This window comes from Alosa pseudoharengus, unplaced genomic scaffold (assembly GCF_046254945.1).
Source record: "Alosa pseudoharengus isolate Yale_2024_CS ecotype anadromous, Long Island Sound unplaced genomic scaffold, YU_APseudo_1.1 YU_APseudo_1.1_scf_7, whole genome shotgun sequence".
NCBI classification, from domain to species: domain Eukaryota; kingdom Metazoa; phylum Chordata; class Actinopteri; order Clupeiformes; family Clupeidae; genus Alosa; species Alosa pseudoharengus.
In genome coordinates, this window is record NW_027468859.1 from 26953561 (window position 1) to 26975250 (window position 21690).

The 21690-nt window shown below is 43.9% G+C and overlaps 1 protein-coding gene and 1 pseudogene across 1 annotated transcript; one reads left to right on the top strand and one right to left on the bottom strand.

Annotated features, from left to right (window-relative positions):
- Window positions 1–1589: 1589 nt before the first annotated feature.
- Window positions 1590–6813, top strand: LOC143109886 (dynein regulatory complex subunit 5-like; annotated as a pseudogene).
- Window positions 6814–12395: 5582 nt separating this feature from the next.
- On the bottom strand, window positions 12396–20250 carry LOC143110016 (transmembrane protein 151B-like). The gene is made up of 3 exons (XM_076272834.1): window positions 20167–20250; window positions 12615–13952; window positions 12396–12545 (listed from the first exon to the last, which is right to left on the bottom strand). Exons 1-3 carry the CDS (start codon window positions 20248–20250, stop codon window positions 12396–12398), a joined length of 1572 nt encoding a protein of 523 aa, XP_076128949.1.
- Between the last annotated feature and the right edge of the window lie 1440 nt (window positions 20251–21690).

The following is a 21690-nucleotide window of genomic DNA, read 5'->3' on the forward strand; positions in this document are numbered from 1 at the left end:
GAAGCTGCCTGGAAGGGAACCACGGAATGCTTGCACGCTGCTGCTCGCGCTCATGCTGCTGCTCATGCTGGCCCCTGGCCTGGCTGATGAGCTACGCCTGCGCTGTAGACCCCTGGGGCACATGCTCTCTGTGTCTCTCCCCTGGCTGGAACTGTATGATAAGGCCCCTGAAGCTTCAGCTCCTGCTTACAGCGCCCGTCTGCTGCTATTGTGCTGGGTGGAGTGAGGGGGGATTGTGCTGTGGCATTGTGCAGTGTGGTTAAAGCTGATTGATACAGCTTTTGTTCAGACTAGTGTTTGCTGCTTTAAATATAACTATGGTTAAATGGGCTAAATTTGGACACAAAATGGCTATTTATTTGACAGGTTATATGGATGTGCTTTTAAGAGACATTTATGTGGAGAAATCATGAGGCCTTTTCGTATGTTCTTATTTACCATTTTGGAGAGTTTATTTACAGTGATTAGGGTACTTAGCCTACATTTCGGTTAGAAGCTGTGTTATTGTTGGTATCCCAACCATCACCAATGCTGTTTTTGGCATGCTAGTTCTGCTAAGGATCGATCTTTTCCAACTGCATACTTTCTAAGCCAGAAAACCATCTGCCAGAGGCTACATCTTTCACACACATGGTCCTCCCAGCAGGATGAAGCCATGGTTATCTCTCGTGCAACTCTTGACATCATCTGCCGTCCTCCTCGACATTGTTGTCACAAGTGTAGTCCAGCTGCAGTTCTTTCTGTCCCTTGTTGCATTCATTGGCAGATTTATATATACATGTGCTGGCCTAGTTTTGCCTACCCCCATGCTGAGCAATTGAAGTTGAGACTTTATACCATGGCACATCCCTTTTTTGCTCACATTTGCATTTGTTTGAAGTGTAATTAAATGGTTTTATAAGCCAGGGATGTTGCCTACTATGGTCATTTTTTCCTATAAAATATAAAATAATGGAGCTCCCAGTTGGGCCCATATTTCATAAACATAAAAGGGTTTGGAAATAACTTAACATTTCTCCTTTTTTTGCTATACACCATTTAGGCTAAATAATGTTGGTCTCTGTTGAAAAAAGACTCTAAAACTCCTCAACTGGTCTTCTAGTTCTCAAAGTGTGGTCCGCGAGCAGACCTGGTAAAATATAATATCATGAGTTGTTTGCAATATTGAACCAACTTATATAAATCCAAACAGTTCTTCAACACTGCCTAACTAATTTCCCTCACGGGATCGATCAAAAAAGTATATAAAAGTACTTAACTATGCCAGTTTAAAATGAATCCGACAATAAGCAAGGTGGTTCATTGAGTAGTACATTTATTTATTTATTTATTTATTTATTTATTTATCCACAAGTTACTACTACAAGGCTACTAAAAACCGCAGCTTAGTTCTACATGGTTAAAATCTTTGCTTACCAACTTTCACTTGCCGCAAGACGTGACGTAGGCAGGGCCGCCCGTAACCAGGGAGATTGTCAACTTCTGGAAGGAAAGCTAAGAGGGAAACTGAGGAAGTCACATTTACGTTAGCTACATTAACTGCTACTGTATTCTCCTTTGTAATAAAACTGAGATTCGCCAATAGCGTGGTGTTATCCGGATAGAATAACATTATAATGTTAGGTAATTTACGAGATTAGTTGTCTGCATCAATGTCGTGACGCGGGTCTGCCAATGCAGTTGTCTACTTGAGCTAGAAGCTATGCAATAAATTGCCAGCCTAACGTTATTGCTGGCTAGCTATCTTTCATTTATTTTTGTTACCAGGACAGAGTTGATGTAGATGACGTTTTTTAAGGAATAAAGTTCAGATGAGAGTTTAGCCTAGGCCTACCTGAAAATATTTTAGAAACGTCAATGGCTGAGACTGTTGGAGCGATTCTCATGGACCCTCCAGTAATAAGACGCAACCTCGCCGCTGATCCCAGGAAAATGAGGCGGATAATTGCGGAGGATCCTGAGTGGTCTCTCGCTGTGGTACCTCTTTTGACCAACCTGTGCTTGGAACACATTGTTAGTAACTTCGAAGGTAAAGTTATGACATGCATTTTCTTTTGATACACTCATACATTAGCCTACATTACAGCCTAGGCCTACAGGGGTGGCCAAAAGTTTTGGCAGTGACACATTTTGTGCTTACAATCACTGCTTCGGCAAACCTATTTTCGATTATTTTTCACATGCATAGGCTACTGGCTAACCATTGCTAAAACAAAAATACATAATTTTAAGCATTTCTTCCCTTCATTTATAGCAAGCAGTCTGCTCTTATAATTCAGTCTGGTAGAGTGATTTCTACGGTGGTGCATTGCATTCACATCACAAAAAAAAAATCAGGTTATCTCATAATTACGAGATAATTATCTCTTTATGAGATAAGGATAGGATCCGTGCTGAGGATCTAAACAGCCTTTCAATAAAAGCAAGCACATATTTCCTACTGATTTCCTGCCTTGAATGACTTTCGTAGGCTACTTTGAGAGATTAACATGTCTTTAAGACAAGTGGCATGAAAAATAAGCCTGTCAAATAGCCAACAACCCTGCTTAGTTTTACAGTGAATTCTGCTACAAGTCTGCTTAGTTTTACAGTGAATCCTAAGTAAAGGTTTGAAAGGAACTTAACTTCAGACTTTCTCTTGGGAAGCTGTTAGGTGTATCTTCTCTAATGTAGCTAGCTAGACCATGTCATTGCCACACACAAGTGGGGGCAGAATTGGAAATGTGTCATAAATCATTGTATGTGTCATGTAATTATGAGTTAATTATCTCGTAATTATGAGATAATTATGAGTTACTATCTCGTAATTATGAGATAATAATCTCATAATTATGACATACTATCTCGTAATTATGAGATAACCTGATGTTTTTATTTTTTTTGTGATGTGAATGCAATGCGCTACCGTAGATTTCAGCTGACTTAGGCCCTAAATCGTTCACACTTTCCCCTGTGCTGATGGTGATACTGAAATGACATTAGCTGATCATTTGTGCCAGGGCCAAAATACATTAAAATGTGTTTTGTGTGTGTGTGTGTGTGTGTGCATCTGATCACTCGACACAATAATCACCACTACAAAAACGGAAAATGTGTGTCACAGTCAAAACTTTTAGCCACGACTGTACTTTTAACAGTTAACTATACACTTTTATTACAGTACAACCAATGCTTCATGATCTCCTGCCCAGTCATAAGGCATACGTGCTGGAGAAACTGCCTCCATCCTTGCCACTGGAGGTGACAGCCAATTTGATCAGTGATGAAGGCTACTGGAAGAAATGCTGTGTGGAGCGCTGGGGCCTGGGGGATGTCACAGCCTATGGGAACAGCTGGAAACGTATGTTCTTCGAACGGCACCTGGAGAAAATCATTGAGCTCTTTATCCCCGATGTCACTGATCCCAAGACGGTTCTGGACATGGTTCCACTCTGCAAGAACTATGTAAAGAAACTGAACATCTCCCAGCTCCTGCCTCCCATCAAGGCTCCTCAGAAGGCAGATGACAACGACTCCTCAGACACAGGGAGTGACTCGGGCTTTGACGGGCCCTCTATGGACCACTTTGACTTTGGTATCTTACTGGACAAACTTATCTACCTAGAGGAGCTGCATTTAGTGTATGGGGTCAAAGGGTGTGGCATGAACTTTGAGTGGAACCTTTTCGAGTTCACATTCCGAGACTGTGAATCGCTGGCAAAAGCTCTTAAACAATGCAAGACCCTAAGGGTAAGATGTAGTTTTGAACCCATCATTTTCCTTTGACATAAATTATATGAACACTGGCAATAGCATCCATTCCTCATCTTCAAAGAAGACTTAACAGTCTATATTTATAGTAGAATCCATACACTCTTAAACGAATGTGTTGTCCCTATCTGGACACAGAGATGTGTTAAGAAACAACGCAAGATGTGTTGTTTTCAACATATTCGTTTTAAGATTGTAAGCATTAAAGGCATCCTATGCAAGTTTGTTACCTTAATATAAGTAATTTTGATGGTAAACTAACTTGAAATAGGAAAAATAGCACACCTTCTGCAGCCGTATCTTATCCGTCTACAAAGAACCTGCCATGCAACTTCGCTCTCCCCCGACCCAGGGAATCATGAATTACTTTATGGCATATGTGCAATAATTGTATATTTGTATGAAATTGTGTAATATTACCTTGTCAGTCGACATGGCTCTTCGGAGATTATCTTTGCCGGTTTGTAAACAAATCCACATGAACCATGTCGAGGGGAAAGGTGCAAGCCATGAGTGGTATTTACACAGTGTGTACACAAGAGCCCAGTAGCAAAAAAAAAAAAAAATGATGCCTTTAAATGAGCAGCAGACAGCAGGTATGATTTGAATTTAGATCGGGTGCTCACACACAGTGTGCTTTTGTGGTGCCTTGTCCTTGAAATGATTTCACAGAGCCACACTTTCTCTCACTGTCAATTGTGTCTTGCTCATTTCTATATTTAGAAACTGTAAAGGGTAGTTCTTTCATTGTGCACTGCTAATGGTGTAAAATTGCCTTAGGTTCCTGGCATCAGGCCGTTATCTGGCCTTCCCTGAAGGGGACATTTTCTGCTGTTTTTACAGGTGCTCAGAATACATCAGAGTAAAGTGGACAACGAAAAGTGTCGCCTGCTGGTGAGCTACCTCCTTGATCACCCATCCCTGCAAGACCTTGACCTCTCCCACAACCTCATCAGCGACAGGGGCGCCCGGGCCGTCGGCAAGCTCCTCAACCGGAGCCGGCTGCGCTCGCTGAACGTCTACGACAACCAGATCGATCCGCGGAGCCGGTGCCGAAGCGCTGGCCTACGCCCTGGCCAAGAACACCAGCCTGCTGACCCTCAACCTGCGACTGAACCGTCTGGGGGACGAGGGCGGACAGGCCATCGCTCAGGCCCTGACCAAAAACCAGACCCTGGTCAACCTCCATCTAGGTGCCAACCAGCTGACCGAGCCCACGGCCATAGCTCTCTCCCAGGCTCTGGTGCAGAACAACACCCTGAAGAGCATCAACCTTTCCTGCAATCGGCTCGGAGTGGTGAGTTAAGCCAAGGAAATTCACTAATAGCTCCAATTGATTGATTGATGATTGATTGTTTCATTGAATCTCTGAAACTGTCATGTCATCTAAAAATTATTAAGAGCATTGCTATTTGTTTGCTACGTTCGTGCCATAAAAATAATTGTTTGTGCTGTTAAGGATTTTAAGTGATATTGGTACAAATAACGACACAAATCAGCCAAAATACAGTACAAATGATTGAGACTATTTTGGGCAGATTTGGACGGCGAAGTATGGAGGAAGTATGAAGTATGGAGGAAACAAACAAACGGCAGTGCTCTTAATATTTTTTTTTACGATGACGGGGGGGTCCAGCTTCATGGAGATGTAACATCTGTACTTCCAAAAACACAAATCTATGAATATATGAATGTGAATATGAATATCTATGAATAGCACCCTTCAGAAAGTACACACATCTGAGCATGGGCACACGTGTTGGTAGAAAGAGAAGGAGCCTAATATGCACAATGAGGAGCTATGATGATATGCCATGATATGTTGGCAGAGTTGGCAAACATTTTAATGCTCACATGATCCCGTTAGTCATGGCACAGAAAGTCCTCCTGTGTCAAACCATCTCCCCAGCACATTACACATTCATCAGATTCACACATGACTGACTTTTAAAAAGTGATCGCGTGAGGATTAGGTCATGTGCCGCTGTCTTGTGTGTACAAGGTGGCTGTGTCATCTTGACTCATCCAGGCAAAGTGGTACAGTCAGCTGCTAAATTATATCTTGGCACACACTGTAAACTAAAAAAAGATGATCTTAACTTGACAATACACAGTGACCTAACTCAAGTCATAGCAACAAGATGAGCTGACTGGGTTATGTTGAGAGGACTAATATTTACGTACAGCATACAGTAAGTATTTGTTTTTGTTGCTGTGCTTTGCATCCATCAGAAAGTTTGCGCTCTCTGGTAAGTGCTCAGCTTCCTTGAGAAAAGCACAAGGGTCGGACTGTTTCCTTTCCCACGCCTGTTTGATGCACTTTGAATTATTCATCAAGCAGGGGAATGATGGAAGTGCAGCCTAATGGACAAGTAGGGTTTTCCAGTGGGAGGGAGGGCACCGCTCCATGCAGTTTGGAGCTTTGATCATCACCCTACGCCCACACCAGACTGCCATTAGATAGCTGATGTGAATTGCTCAGTCCTTAAGAAAAACAAGCTGAAAATGGGATGAGACCCTAATTTGCCTGTGTGGCAAAATACGATATGCAAGGTAACCTGTCCTTGGTGGCTATATACAGCAGTCTCATCATTCCAAAGTAGGCTGGCACATAACTGTGGGCGGACAGGAGGTCATTGCAGCTTGGGTTACAACAGCACAATGTGTGAGCTCACAAAACTTGACAAAAATCTTTTTTTTTTTCATCTTTAGTGTCATTATTGTGTTTCAAATCAATTGTTTCCTATTTTTGTGAAGAGGGAAAGACAAAACAAGAGGTGATACAGTGACACCAGATACTGAATACATTTTATAAAAGTCTTTTTTTTGTATTGCTTGTGTATCTAGGATGGGGGCAAAGTTCTGGAGGAGGGCATGTCACATAACGACACCGTAGTGGACTGTGATGTCCGACTCACGAGCATCGAGCAAGAGAGTGAGGTCTGCATCAGCCAGATCTTGCGCACCAACCAGAGCAAGACTCGCAGGAAACATACACAAGAACCCATAAAATGATCCCCAGAGCACCTGTGTAATATTTAGTATCCACAGCTACTCATTAAAAAGCACACATCATATTTCACCTGAGTCTTCTCCAGCAGTCTTAGGTCTGTATGTAGGTCTGTATGTGTGTATGTGTGTGTGTGTGTGTGTGTGTGTGTGTGTGTGTGTGTGTGTGTGTGTGTGTGTGTGTGTGTGTGTGTGTGTGTGTGTGTGTGTGTGCGTGCGTGCGTGCGTGCGTGTGTGTGTGTGGGGTGTGGGGGTAGTGGCGCAGGGTTTGCAGGCTTAAGTGAGCTGTCGGGTCCAGTATTGAATGGCTCCTGAGGGAGAGATTCATTAACGTCTGATAAATTAGCCTTTCCTCGAAAAAGGTCAGTGACTGCAGAGAGTAGGGGGGAGCTGACCAGAGGTTTTGGTATGCCAGAGGGAGGGAGGTGTGTGGGTGTGTGTGGGTTGTGCTAATGAGATTAGGTCCTCGTAGCATGATGGAGGACTGGGCTTTGAACTGTTAAAAGACATCTCCAGGCCGAGGTAGTAATTATCGGTGCAGCACTTTACCTCAGACACAACTGGGTTGGGTTGGGGTGAGTCTTGCGTTACTGAGAATCAGGCGTTCCAAATGCAATATGCCCTTTTTATAGTCAAATTACTATAATGGTTGAAACACTGACAGCGTGTTGATACAAATGCTCAGGGCTGAATGATTGTAACAAAACAGCAGACAAAAAGGATCACAATCAGCTAAGAATCCATAGGAATATGGTGTATAGCGGTTTCTTTTTCATGATTCTGATCTTATTACATCATTATTGTTGGTCTACGTGTATTTTTATCTTTCGACAAAAATGTCAGACTCTACATTTAAGCACACAGTATGGTTGCAGGTGTCGTAGAGTTCCTCAAATAACTGAAACCTGTCTTTTGCTTATTAGGTTTCGTAATACTCTTCCAATAAACTGTAAGTAAAGGATAAAGCACATAAATAGACAGCAACATTTACTGTAAACTTCATTCAACAGTAAAGACACAGACTTCTTTTATTAGATTTGCCATAAGTGACTTGAACACACAGATTTGGTTTTCAGTTGTTTTACTGGTATACTGTATGTAACAGACGGCAAAGGCAACATTGTGTTGAAAGTGTTGACATACATACAGACTTGTCATTTTTATTCCAACACATTTATTATTGAGCAATCCATAAACACCTACCAGTGAAAGAGTTAATCTAGTAAAAAATGTCTGTTGCTGTCAGGAATGGCTGCATTTGAGCCAGGCTTTGCGCACACAACTTCAGAATAAGGAAGTAGAAAAAACATGGCTGAAAGAAAAGGAAACAGTGACCTCCATTTTTATCTAATTGATCTTGACACAAAGAAATCCTGAATGGTTAACATGCCATTACACTTGACTTTGTCATCATTACAGTGTGTGTGTATTATAAAAGAGAGCTTGGCATCATTCGCACTGCACCAGTTCTGTCATGTCCAAGGAAACAGATGTCAAGCTGAAATAAAAAAGTGCAATTTCTTTCAGCTGAATATTTTGCCCTTAAAGCATAAGATGTTCTAGGCTTCATGGTCTGTTTTCATATACAGTATACAAACACACATCTACCGTCAGTTATCCAAATTTGACCCCCTTTTCAAGGAGATTATTAGGCTGTATTGAATGGTTTAATCATTGTATATACACACATATAGTCTTATCCAATCACAAATCCTCTACATTTAGCTTTAAACCAAACTCAAACAAATGATGTGCTGTTCAAGTGTGGCACATTCAACAAAACAAACAATACCACACAAAACATTTTCACACCTCTATTCTATGTACATTAACAAAACCTGTCTCTCCTTGAAAGCCTCAAAATTGTATACAACCTCATAAAAAGAGATTCACTAAGGTGACCGCAAGGTGAGAAACAGAAGAAAATGACATCTTGTCTTGTGATAAAGGGTTTGATGTTAACAGTCAAAATGAGGTCAATCTTGCCCCGACTCTGCTTTCCTGGAATTGTTCTTGTGACTCAAAGACAAAAACATTCACCTAATGCCTGAGCAGCTACCTCACATGAAACCACAATAAAATATAAGAGTAAAACATGACCCGTCAACTGCTCCGTTTTAAAATCTAATGAAATAAACATGGGCTGTATAGGAACATGAGGCCGATCATAGGCCTGCCTGCTGAAGAAATATTGTGTGCTCTATTAATAATAAGCCTCTTGAATACCTCAGAGAGTGGTAATTAGGAATTAAGACAAGGGGGAAAAAATCCTTCCTGATGTAGGACTCATTACGACAAACAGACCCCCCTTTTGTAAAACACCAAAGCCTTAATTGGTGCAATTTACACATCACAAGGAAATTAGCTCAACGTGTGTGGAGGGCTCACCATACTCTCAATAGCATGAAAACATGATCTGCCTATCCCTCTTCAACCGACACATAAGAGTGTCATAAGATACTCAGAAAAGAAAGGATTATGGAAGAAAATATGGCAGAAAGAAGGAATTAAGGAAGGAAAGAATGAGTGGTCCAACCTGGCAAGTGCTTTCATTAGGTGTTGCATAGCTGTGAATCCATGGGGGAGGTACGTGATAACGCAGCACAGAAGACTTTTGGCCTCAGCACAGGCAGACTTCATGGCCCCTATAGTGTGTGTTTGTTTTTTGGTACCTTGAAAATGCTTTTTTTTTGTTGTGGAAATACGCAGAATATCACAGAAAAGAAAAGGTTTGGAACAGGAAGATGTATTGTAAGAGAGCAATCCCATGCACCACACCATTTCAGTAACGGACCAGTTATATACTGTATGTATACAACATTCATATGACCTTAATTTTCCACAGGGCAAGGTCATCATATCATTCAAAAATCGTTACCCCCTCAGCTCAACCTGCATCTTTGTGATATGGACTCTATAAAAGGGAGGGAGGTCATAAACATGGTGTATAGTGCTGATGGGGAGCAAAAGCAGTGAGCTTCTCAGAGCTGAAGGTCACAGTCAAACAGATAGCACAGATATAAACAGATATATAGCAGGAGTCTGCGCACCGCTAACCTCCCCCCTCCAGTCATGCGTTTAGAAGGAGCTAATAGAGTACAGAGTCACCTCAGGGGAGGCTATGAGTGGGCAGGCCGGCCAGCTGATCTCAGGTCAGTTGCTGGATTAGTATGAGCGTGTGTCGCGCTGTGGTCGTATTGCGGTGGGTATAGCCTATGGGCCAAAGGTGACGTCCAGCCAGCCAGCTTACATTCAATGTAGCATTTATAGGAAGTCCCCCTAGTCATGGCCTATTTCCTCTGTGAATACACTTACTCATGAGCTACTATGCTATACAGGTTCCTGATGATCAGGTCTTGTGGCTGACTGGGTCATGTGGTGGAAGAAGTGAAGGTGGTTAGGGGAAATCCAGAAGAGAATAACCCTGCATTTCTATAAAGACGATTACCTGTGCATTAGCAATACTGTGGGGCTTCATTTTATTGTCAAACCCGCATGATGAAAGACTATATGGCTCTGTCATTTATCTGTCAGTGTTCTGATATTGATATTGGTTCTCTGCTATCATCACTGCTTTTGTAGTCGTTTAAATCTGTTAAAAAAATATATTAAACTGAACTGTGGCAGCCTTGACACAGCATTCTCTTTCTCTCTGATCCCTCTCTGTATCTAAATTGAACATCTAGACTTCCTAAATGAATGTGAAGCCTGCGGCGACACAGATATGTGGACTATTTTTGACCAAGGGCTCTCTCTTTCTCTCTCGCTTCCCACTTTCATTGGGATCTCTCTTTCTTTCTCACTCATCCCCCTCTCTTTCTCTTTCAGGTGTCAGCAGCACAGCGGCAGGGTGTCAGGTTTGTTATCCAGCCCTTTTGTCTCCTGACTGTCTGCCTGGACAAGGCCTTACGAAGCTCAAATAGCGAAAGCTGCTCCAGTCGGAGAGGGATTCTGCAAAAAGGAATTTTATGTTCTTATGTGAAACGGCAAGGGCATCTTAAAAAAAAAAGAAGCTCAAATTAAAAAGCCCAAATTAAACTGAATGTCCAATTTTCCTGGAATTTTATACTCTTGCAGTAGGTCATGTGGCACAAAAATGTCAGATTATTACGAATGGAAGATTACTGTTCCGTGACACGAGTGTTCTGCACCCTTTACTGACTTCCAAAACTGGTCTGGCAGCTATATACTTAGCCTTCCATTTTCAGTTGTTTTTCCAAGTTTCCAGGGAAAACTACATTATTATCATTAGAACATAAGAATCCCCACACGTTTTGTGTGTGTGTGTGTCTATGTACAGTATGTGTGCAAGGCAGACAGCAAGCAACATCTCTCAACACCCTCTTCATTCATCATTCATTACTCATCATGTATTACTTGGTCCTTAAATCAGGGCTTGAAACATATCCTGCCTCCTCTATTACTAAAAAAAATCCTACTTTTCCTTCTGTAGCTGATCTCAGTCACAAAGGACTAAGGATCTGAGCATTTTGAGGCTACATCAGCATCAGGCACTTAACAGATTACAAAAAAAGAGGTAGTTCTAAGAAACCAAAATGACATGTTGAGTATGTCAGGGCCTTTTTGCAACCAGAGCAAGAGATGCGGGAAGTGAACTGTGCCCTGTTTGCAATTTTACAGTATTAGCTGTAGCATGTTATCATCTCTGTTGTTATTACTTTGAATCACTTTCTGGAGGTTGCTGCAATACACATAAGCCCTACTCTATGACTATTCAAAAATGGTTGATTGTTGTAATAGGTGTAATAAGGTGTAATGATGCGGACTAATAATAATAATAATAATAATAATAATAATAATAATAATACAATTAATAATGTGGCCACTCACATACATCTAAACCTAACAAATTGCACAACAGCCTATATTGTGCTCCTCCATTTTAGAGAAAAACTAACCAAATGCCACAAGCACAGCTTTGGTTAGCCTTGGGATTGAAAGGCCGTTCATGTAATATTCATTAGTGTGAAATGGCAATGTTAAGAAATATAGATCTACTCATCGCCATATCTAAAAAAAATCTTGACCCACATTTAACAGTGTTTCTGCAGCATATGACTGCTGTGGTGTTGTTAATTGTCTGTCAAGTTTTCTACGCTAGATCCATTTTAGTTCCTGTAAGCACTGCCTACTCTTTCACATTTCATTTCTTGAAATCCCATGGTATGGTTGGAATAATTTAATAATTCCCGCGTGTAACAAATCTGACAATAAAATTGAGATGGAGTGAGTAAAAACCAAAACAGGTCATTTTGAAAGAGGAGTGTGCTTTGAGCCTGTTGTGATAGTTCCCTTTCGGCATTACGATAAATGACAGCTGGCTAAAAGCTGAACAGACCACTACTCCCTTCACAAACACATAGGCTGAATATATCACAATACCTTCATTTTCATTTCATTATTTGACATGTAACTAGACAGGACTTCTGCATGAAGAGAGAGAGAGAAAGAAAGAGACTCCAGGAAACGTCAACCACAGGAATTCCCAAAGCAGCATACTTGTCTAGGGAAAGTAAACATTCCTCTCTTAAACCCTCGGATTACTCTTCCTCCTCTACATTCTTCCAAACGTCTCCTTAGTTATTCACCCTCCCTCAGCATGTCCGCTTGTGGCGTCATAAGGAAGTCTCCACACAGGAGCCGTTGCGGTGCAGCGAGCGGTGGTCGTGGTTGAGGCAGCCCTCGTTGCGGTGCACGATGAGCACGGGGAAGTAGAGGGCGTCCTGGTAAGAGGGCGGAGCCGGCGTCTGCTGCTGCTGCTGCTGCTGTGCGGTGTCTTCGCCGGGATCACCGACGCCGGTGGTAGTGGCGCCGGAGGAGAGCGCCGGTCCGGCCAGGCAGCGCGTGCTCTCGGTCGGGCAGCCGTGGTCGCCGAGGCTGCCGCCGCTGTGGCTCCGCCAGAGGCAGCTGCGGCGGGAGCCGTACAGGCGGCTGAGGGAGAAGCGGCTGGCGCTGAAGGGCAGGCGCGGACCGCCGCCGCCGCCAGCGCAGATGCTGAGCGCGCTCCGCGAGAAGATGGACGAGCTGCTGATGGCCCGGTGGCACCGCTCGCAGTTCTGCCGGTAGCCGCCGAAGCTCCCGATCCTCATGCCGCCGACCGCGCCGCACGAAGCGTAGGTGTTGCTGCCGCCGGCGTTGCCCAGCGCCAGGTCCATGAGCACGGCCTCGGAGTAGCTGGGCACCAGCTGCTGGTTGGAGCGGATATGCCACTCCAGCTCGGTGCTGTCGATGGTGTTGACCCGCGGGATGTGGCGGCAGAAGGGCGGCCGCTCCTCGCACGCCGGCGTGACGGGCACGTAGTCGAAGCCGAAAAGCTTCTCCACGTGGTAGTGCGCCGACGCCGTGCGGTACTCGGTGAGCACGCGCAGCGGCCACGAGAACGTGAGCGCCGCCGCCGCCCAGAAGACGCCGTGCGACGCGTACCACGGCAGCCGCGTCGGGTCGGCGAACGCCACCACGTGCTCCTTGAAGTCGACGTTCTTCAGGTGCATGCCCTCGCGCGCCTCCATGTAGTCGTCCAGGCCCTCGTTTTCGGTGAAGAAGCGCGCGCGCTGCGTCAGGTACGAGTTCTCCGACTCCACGTTGGCGAAGCTGAAGCACTTGGTGAAGCGCAGGCGCGTGACGGGGAAGCCCTCCAGGCCCGTCAGCCGCTTCGAGATGTCCTTGACGCCGCAGTTGCCGTAGTCAAATTCCGCCTCGGCCACGTGCGTGTTGACGCGCTCGTGGTACACCTGCGTGGTGGTGTACGCGTCGCCGTTGCGGTAGCGCGTCACCTGCCGCGTGCGCCGCACGTAATGGTAGCTGATGGCCTTCCACCAGATGCACGGTGTGGCCTGCTGCATGCGCCCGATGCGCTCCGACACGCTGTCCACGTCCACCTTGAACTGCAGCTCGTTGCGGCTGTAGCAGTGCCAGCACTCCACCAGGTAGACCACGTAGAGCATGGCCAGGAAGGCCAGGGGGATGTAGATGTAGCCGTTGGCGCACGGGCTGTCGTGGTACATCATGGACTTGCCCTTGTAGGCGCTGTCGAAGGACAGCCGCGTCACCTTGGTCACCAGGCACCAGGCCATGGCGCCCACGCAGCAGTACATGAGCAGTGACAGCACCAGGCATTTCCAGTGGGACTCCCGGCACAGCGACTTGCTCAGGGACTGCTTCACGGCCCGCTGCTGTGGAACACAGACAGACAGACAAACCAAACTGTCAGCAGTGACTCCACTTACAGTACGTGCTAACAGACACTGTGCTCAAATAAGTACTGTACAGGAAGGCGTTTCATGTAGATTGTTGCTAAAGATATGAGAATGAATTTTATGGGGGTGGCATGTCTGGAAGGAAATCTCAACATGACCTGACTGTCACGTATATGTATCGTATGGTGGTGCATTGTGTCACATATATGTATCGTATGGTGGTGCATTGTGTCACGTATAGACCCTTTCAACAATAAAAACAAAAACAATGCTTGAACGTTCTATTTGGGCCCCAATCTACTTCCTCTGCATTAAGATAACATATGGAATGTTAAAAAGGAAGCCTTGTGGGGCCAACTATGATGCTGATAATGGAACTCTCTTGAAAGGGTCCATATGTATCGTGTTGTGGTGCATTGTGTCACGTATATGTATCGTGTTGTGGTGCATTGTGTCACGTATATATGTATCGTATGGTGGTGCATTGTGTCACGTATATGTATCGTGTTGTGGTGCATTGTGTCACATACAGTATATGTGTCGTGTGGTGGTGCATTGTGTCATGTATATGTATCGTGTGGTGGTGCATTGTGTCATGTATATGTATCGTGTGGTGGTGCATTGTGTCATGTATATGTATCGTGTGGTGGTGCATTGTGTCACATATGTATCGTGTGGTGGTGCATTGTGTCACGTATGTGTCGTGTAGTGGTGCATTGTGTCACGTATGTGTCGTGTAGTGGTGCATTGTGTCACGTATATGTATCGTTTGGTGGTGCATTGTGTCACGTACAGTATAAGTATAAGTATATATACTCTTTTGATCCCGTGAGGGAAATTTGGTCTCTGCATTTATCCCAATCCGTGAATTAGTGAAACACACTGCACACAGTGAACACACAGTGAGGTGAAGCACACACTAATCTCGGTGCAATGAGCTGTCTGCAACAACAGCGGCGCTTGGGGAGCAGTGAGGGGTTAGGTGCCTTGCTCAAGGGCACTTCAGCCGTGCCTACTGGTCGGGGTTCAAACCGGCAACCCCGAAGTGCTAACCAGTAGGCCACGGCTGCCACCAGTATATGTATCGTGTGGTGGTGCATTGTGCGTCAGTTGATGCAAAACAGAGAGACACTAAACTATTCATGCATCATCAATCGTATGTGCTAAGAGACTCCAGAGGAGTTGACCATTGCCTGGGACTTCCCCATCATAACTGGCTATTCATATTGGCTGGCTTGTGCTTTGCATAGTACTGTATAGCATGTCTGACTATGCACAGATAGTAGATATCAACAGTATATAAAAGTGGAGCTCTACTGTAAACTCCAAGATCACTCTAAACGAGAGCTGCTCAATTATGGCAAAAATTATCATTATCCATTAACCATTATCAAGGTTATTTTGTTCAATATTGATATCACGATTATTAAACACAAGTACTGTGATTTTGGATTTTTTAGATCCAATCCAGGAGGGACAAACATGAAACAGAGGGATATCTCCGGAAAGATCCTGTCCACATTGGCTGATGACATGTTGAGCCTTGTCAATGGTGAAAGAACAGTTTTATTTGATTTGACAACATGCCAGATAAGTTTGTATCACATCGCTGCTTATTTATTGGTGGTATTAGTGTGCTCATTCAATCCTGCGCCGATTCTAATCAATTTAGTCCCTAATCAAAGTTTGGACCTTAACGATCGATCTAAAACGAATAGACATAATAGAAAAAGAGACAGTATACTTGAGACTAAGTAGACTGCTGCCTGAAAAGTAAAGACAGGGAAAGTGTGTCCTTATACAGCATGCTCAGTGACCGGCGCTGCCAGCTGGTCATTCAACCATATGGTCAAAAACAACAACAGGAAGCAGCACATCCTCCTTCGGAGCCTGAAAACACATGCAAGAGGCTTCTGACCCCAGCCCTGGCTTTCTCCTGAGCTTACAATGTTATTATTGGCAGACGACTGAATCAGCAAAGCACTGACATTGCTGAACTCAGAAAAAGAGAGAGAGAGAGAGAGAGAGAGAGAGACAGCCTGGCAGCCGTTGCTGTTTCTGGTCCTGTGACAGCAGGGCAGCATCAGCACCACTGCCGTTAGTGGTGCTGGAGGGTCAGGTCACCCCATTTCACTGTAAAGCACTTTGTGTGCCCCTAAATACAGCACTGTTTTAATGTAATGTGTTGTTGATGTTGTTTGAAAGTTAACAAATCTCTGGATGAAAGCTCTTTACTGTTACAACCTAATCAGCAGTGGACAGTTGATTGCCGGAATAGCTTAATTATGGACAACAGATAGAGGCTTACGTGTGTGAGTGTGTTGGTGTGGGTGTTTGTGTATTGTGTGTGTGTGTGTGGGGGGGGTGTTGTGCTGGGGAGGAGAGAAGAAAGGCAGGCATGGGATGGCATGGGTGCTTGCCAACTTTGCCAACAACCAACTTTGGCCTTTTTTTTTTAATCAAAGGTGGCCTTTCTTTGCCCAGGTATAAGTTGTCTTAAGTTGTCTCAGTTACCAAGTGAAAAAGAATTAAAAGGATGTGCTGGATCTGAATCTGTGCATTCTACTAATATGCTTCGCATCTGCTGTTTTTTTTACCTCCCATCTGCTTGTCCATTGATAGAATGTGCAATAGCACTGGTAGGATTTCTTATTGAGTTTGTCTAATGCACCACAGAGGCACCGTAATGTTCACTTAGAGAGGCACGCCTTCCATTTAACACAGAAGACAACCTCGCCGAGCACAAGGCAGATAGCATCTCTGCTGCTCGTGTACTCTTCCCATATTGTCATCCGATCTGCAGTTACACACATCATCCTTTTTCAACCATCCACCACCATCCTGGTTCAACATTCTTTGAGGCTGAACTCTGGTAGCCTTTACAGCGAGTGAAATATTAAACGGGAGAAGTTGATTTGTAAGTGCTGCAGCATGCCTTATGCATGACTACAGTGCAGAACGCTCGTATCTGTGCTCGTCAAAATCAAACATCCAACGTACGCTTCAGCCCTAACTGACATATTTTAGAGTGTATTTTTTCCAGAGACTCATCTCCAAAGAGTCACCACGTATCAGGCACGGACAGGGGATGCTTCCTGAATTTTAGCAAGGAAAATTGGTTTGTGCGCGACACAATTTTAACAGGGGAAGTCATGCACGCATTCAACCAAAGTATCTTTGAACTCACACACAACCTCCAGGCATCGTTAACTACCAGCAGACCACATCAATGGCCTGCCACGCACCAGGGGACCATGCGCAGGCCTAGGGCCACTCTCAGGAGAGGACGAGTGGATCAGTACTCACTACATTAACATATGTCCGTGAGCTGTCAGTTTTACCAGTTCTAAGTATGTGAAGAGCAATACTACCAAGTTCCTCAGGATCCTACACTAATGTACCCTGTAATTCCAATTAAAAGAAAATCTGTTGTTAATTTGAAGTCGTTGTGGAGTAGTGGATGCTCAGTCACTGTTATTTGGCTAACTGCTCTTGTGGAGAGTTACTGAGAGTTTGTTTTGCGTTTTTGTGCCAGTGTATGTGCCAGTGTCTGTGCCAGTGTCTGTGCCGTGATGGCGTGGCGCTGGTTGAGCATGAGGGCACATGACGGGGGTGGTGCTTTTAACATGGCAGCAGCCAGTAAATAATAGATGTGGCTTTTCCATAATTATCCTCCCCACCTTGTCACATGGTTCTCCCTGAAGCCCACCCTGCCATAACTCCCAAAGGGTAGGGAGGAAAAAGAGGAGGAGAGACAGGGAGAGAGGGAGGGAGGGAGAGAGAGAGGGAGAGGGAGGGAGAGAGAGAGGGAGAGGGAGGGAGGGAGAGGGAGGGAGAGGGAGGGAGAGAGAGTGGGGGGGAGAAGGAGATAGAGAGAGACCTTTTCCACTAAATCAATAGATGTTAGATTACTCTCTGATGACTATTATGTTACATGTTCACTTTAGATGTATTATTTGTCCAGCTGACAAAACTACAATGCTGTCCAAGCAGTATCCTTAGCACAATGTAGGGTTTTTATAAACAAGTATGTGTATTAGATATTTTATGAAACTTTTAATCCTCCATCGTCTTGAATGTCAAGACTTTCTTTGTTATGTATTTCCTCCTATAAGTACAATGCACAACATTAGTTGCACTATTTCTTCTGCCCACTTTCACATTGCAACTATGTGTGATATGACACCCATGAGCATTTTCAGAACAAATCATTCTAACATATTAAAGGCCACATCCAAAAATGAGGGGTTTTAGTTGAAGTAAACTGAAAGGTTGACTATTTTATAAAAAAATAAAACAAACCCATCAAGTTCCACATTAAATATGTGGTTCTCATCCAGTGGTTTTTATTTCAGCTTTTGCTGACCGCAATGAGATAATGCTCTTGTTCTTCTCTTTCCCACTTCCTGGTCTTGGCCTCCCTTAAGATGGCACATTAGTGCAGTGAAACATCCCCTGGGTAATAGAACACTGAGCTATAAAATGGACCAGTATAATGTTATGAGCTTTAGTGGAGATCAGCAAATGTGCGTTGTTTCATGGAGCTAAGAACTGCGTGTTTAAAGATGTCTCATTTTAAAAGATTAAGAGAAGCTCTTTGTGAGTGAGGGATGTGTGAGCACATACTGCCTCTCCTTTACACTGGTAGGCAGATAGGCAAACCCACATAATTAACACTCACACTGAAACTCACAGTGTTCATTAACTTCATAGCTGGATGTGCATGTTCAATAGTCTATTTATAGTTTCAGTGGACCATATTATGTGACCTCTATCAGGCCTATAAAAGCAGTGACTCAGGACCGTGCAGCCTTTGGAGGGGGAAAACACTGATAAAATGAATAATCCATCTCTACATTTGAAATTTGGAAAAATAAAGTTCTGGTGACAAATATATACAATGTTAAGCTTTTGTGGCATAAATAAGGATACATTTTGTATATCCTTGCTGGGAGTGAAGGATAGCTATACACCCTGCAGGAACAAACAAGGCCTGTGCTCTTAATAATTAGTTTTATGATCCCAGATTCATCAATTTATATGTTCTTGAAATACTGACATTCACCCAATATATACACAAAAAGAGTTTCTACTGACAGTAATTCCCTCTGTAATATCTCATGTCGCTATAACATGTTGTGACAGTACTCTCCCATGGCCCCAATATCTTTTCCATTCATCTTCATGTAAAAATCGGCCAGCCACTATAACTTATGCAATCCCAGCAAGCCCTGTCAGCACTAGTCTTGTACTGTAGCCCTTCAGAATTCATTCACAAGTCACTGAAAGACCCTTGTGTCACGCTCACACTGCACTACATTCATCCTAAATCAAATAGTGTCTGTGCTTATTAACAATGTAGAAATTAAATGGTAAACGATGCCTATTCCACATTCTCATCAAGTAGGCTGTTCATTTCAAAACACTATAATAAAAGTTATTATATTGATATTATATTTATGTTAAGTAGCTCTACTTCTCTCACAATAATTATGTCATTTTTATCATGTGATAAGGCATGGAAGATGAAGAGAGAATGTAATTATATAGCAAGCCAGCGAATCTGAATTTTGCTGGCTGAAAGAGTGGCAAAACTTGAAATAAATGAGCACACATATGGTCAAATGGGATGAACACACTGCCTGAGAACGAAAGCATGCCCTGTCATTGCAATATTTCATGGCTCCTTGAAGAGGTGCTAGTCGGAGACAGAGAGATGCCAATCAATTTGATACCCACCAGGGAGCAGGCATTTAAAAGGGATGGTGGTGGTGGGGGTTGCATTTCAGAGGCTTGAGGGGAGACAAACAGACGGCACACATACACACACTACACACTTGCTGCGCGCGCACACATGCTCACACACACACACATATACACACGCGCGCGCGCACACACAGACACAAACACACACACAAACGCGCGCAAACAAACAAACACTTGGATGCACTTATACACACAGCAAAACGAGCACTGGCGAACCCAAAACCAACAGAAACTGATATAAAAAAATTGGCTATCATACCCATCCATCCTAATTCTTATAGACCTGTGACAGGATTAATGTGCTTCCTGGTGATTTGCACCTTCATCCTAATAAGACGTTCTGATTACAATTACACATAAAGAATTGAAATATATGAATGGAAGACGTTTTGCATATGTGTAGTTTGATAATGTGTGTTTTCACCTCCTCTCGGGGGCTCTCCGCGTCCTCCTCGGGAACGGTGGTGGTGCTGCTTTCACTCGCTGTCGCAGCCGATGCCAGGGACATGTTGATATTGGTAATAGTAAAAGCTCATGGATCACTTTAAGACCAGGCTCCAAATAGCAACGTAACATAAACTCGCCATGCATCATCCAGGATGGGTGACTGTTGATTCCAAAATCCTTAAATCGTTCAGCGCACAGCGTCTAAAATTTCTCCACGCGAAAAACATCTCTGACAGACAGAAGCACAAACCTGACCGTAGTCCATTCACGTAGCCAGCATCATGAGCCCTTTCATATACATCATCGCCTCCAAGCTCGTGAATGAAGAAAAATCCAAACAGCTGAGTAGCAGGTGCATCAACAACGGCTTTTCTTCACACCGAAAAAAATGGGCGACAGATAAAAAAAAAAATCCCTGACAGAACAGTGTAGCCCTACGAAGAACAATGGGCAGGCATGTAAATAACGAGACAGCGAGCGGGGAATAAACGAATTAGCACTAGGTGAACGATGGCGTCGTGGGCACGCATTGAAGCCACATCCTCTTCAGGTAACAGCGGGAAGGAGTTGGGGGAAGGAGTTGAGCCGCTCGTTTACGTTCATCTCCTACGGGAGAGGAACGTGACCTTGTCCATGCGCCCTGGGTTACGCACCTCTCTGTAGCTGGAGGAGATGTGATGCTGACTTGCAGATAGGTCAGGCCCCAGTTGTGTGGAATACATATAGGCACATTTACTATATATGTAAGTCTATACATTTTCAAGCAGGATGTTACTGGCAGTATAAGCGGTGCAACTCATAATAATTTAAAACGGATGAAACGCGCACCTTGCGACAACTATCACACAATTTAAAGTTTAAAAAGTGTTTTTTCTTACCATGCATATGTGTTCAGAACTTTGACGATAAAGGCAAAGGGATTGATGCCTGTTCTTCTACAGTGCACTTTATCACTGAGGCATGATGTGACAATGCTGCCACACCCACTTGCTCTGCCTGTGTTCCTGATCTGTTGTGATCCTGATTCATTTGATGCAAGATACATATTAGTAATAGTAGATGCCAACGTAATGCCAAAAGTAATGACCAGTTCAGAGAAGACATCTACTCCGTTCAGTGCACAACACCATGATGACCTGTGTGAAACAACTTTTTATCTCTAATTCTGCACCAGATTCATCATATTAAATGTGCACTGAACATTATATTGTACAAACACCATCACTGTCCACTTTTAAGCCCCTCCAGAGACTGGGGGAAAAAGTCATGGACCACAAAGGGCACCGCTAATGTTACGCATCCACCAAGAGGATGCAGCAGCAACCCACCAGATTATTCTCTCCACACTGACTGGCAGTGAGCTAAGATAAGCAGACAGGAAAACCCCCAACAAACCCATCAGCTTCCACCTAGACCACTTGTCAACTGTTTGCAAGAACTTAAAAACTGGATGACCTCTATAATCTTCTCAAACTGAATAGCAATAAAACTGAGCTCATGG

Excerpts from the sequence above, each read along its gene's own strand:
- LOC143110016 (XM_076272834.1), bottom strand. The coding sequence starts at position 20,250 with ATGTCCCTGGCATCGGCTGCGACAGCGAGTGAAAGCAGCACCACCACC. Across the intron at positions 13,953-20,166 it reads CGGAGAGCCCCCGAGAGGAG|CAGCGGGCCGTGAAGCAGTC; the intron begins GTGAAAACACAC and ends TGTGTTCCACAG. Across the intron at positions 12,546-12,614 it reads CCGAGAGCACGCGCTGCCTG|CAGCAGCAGCAGCAGCAGAC; the intron begins GCCGGACCGGCG and ends GACACCGCACAG.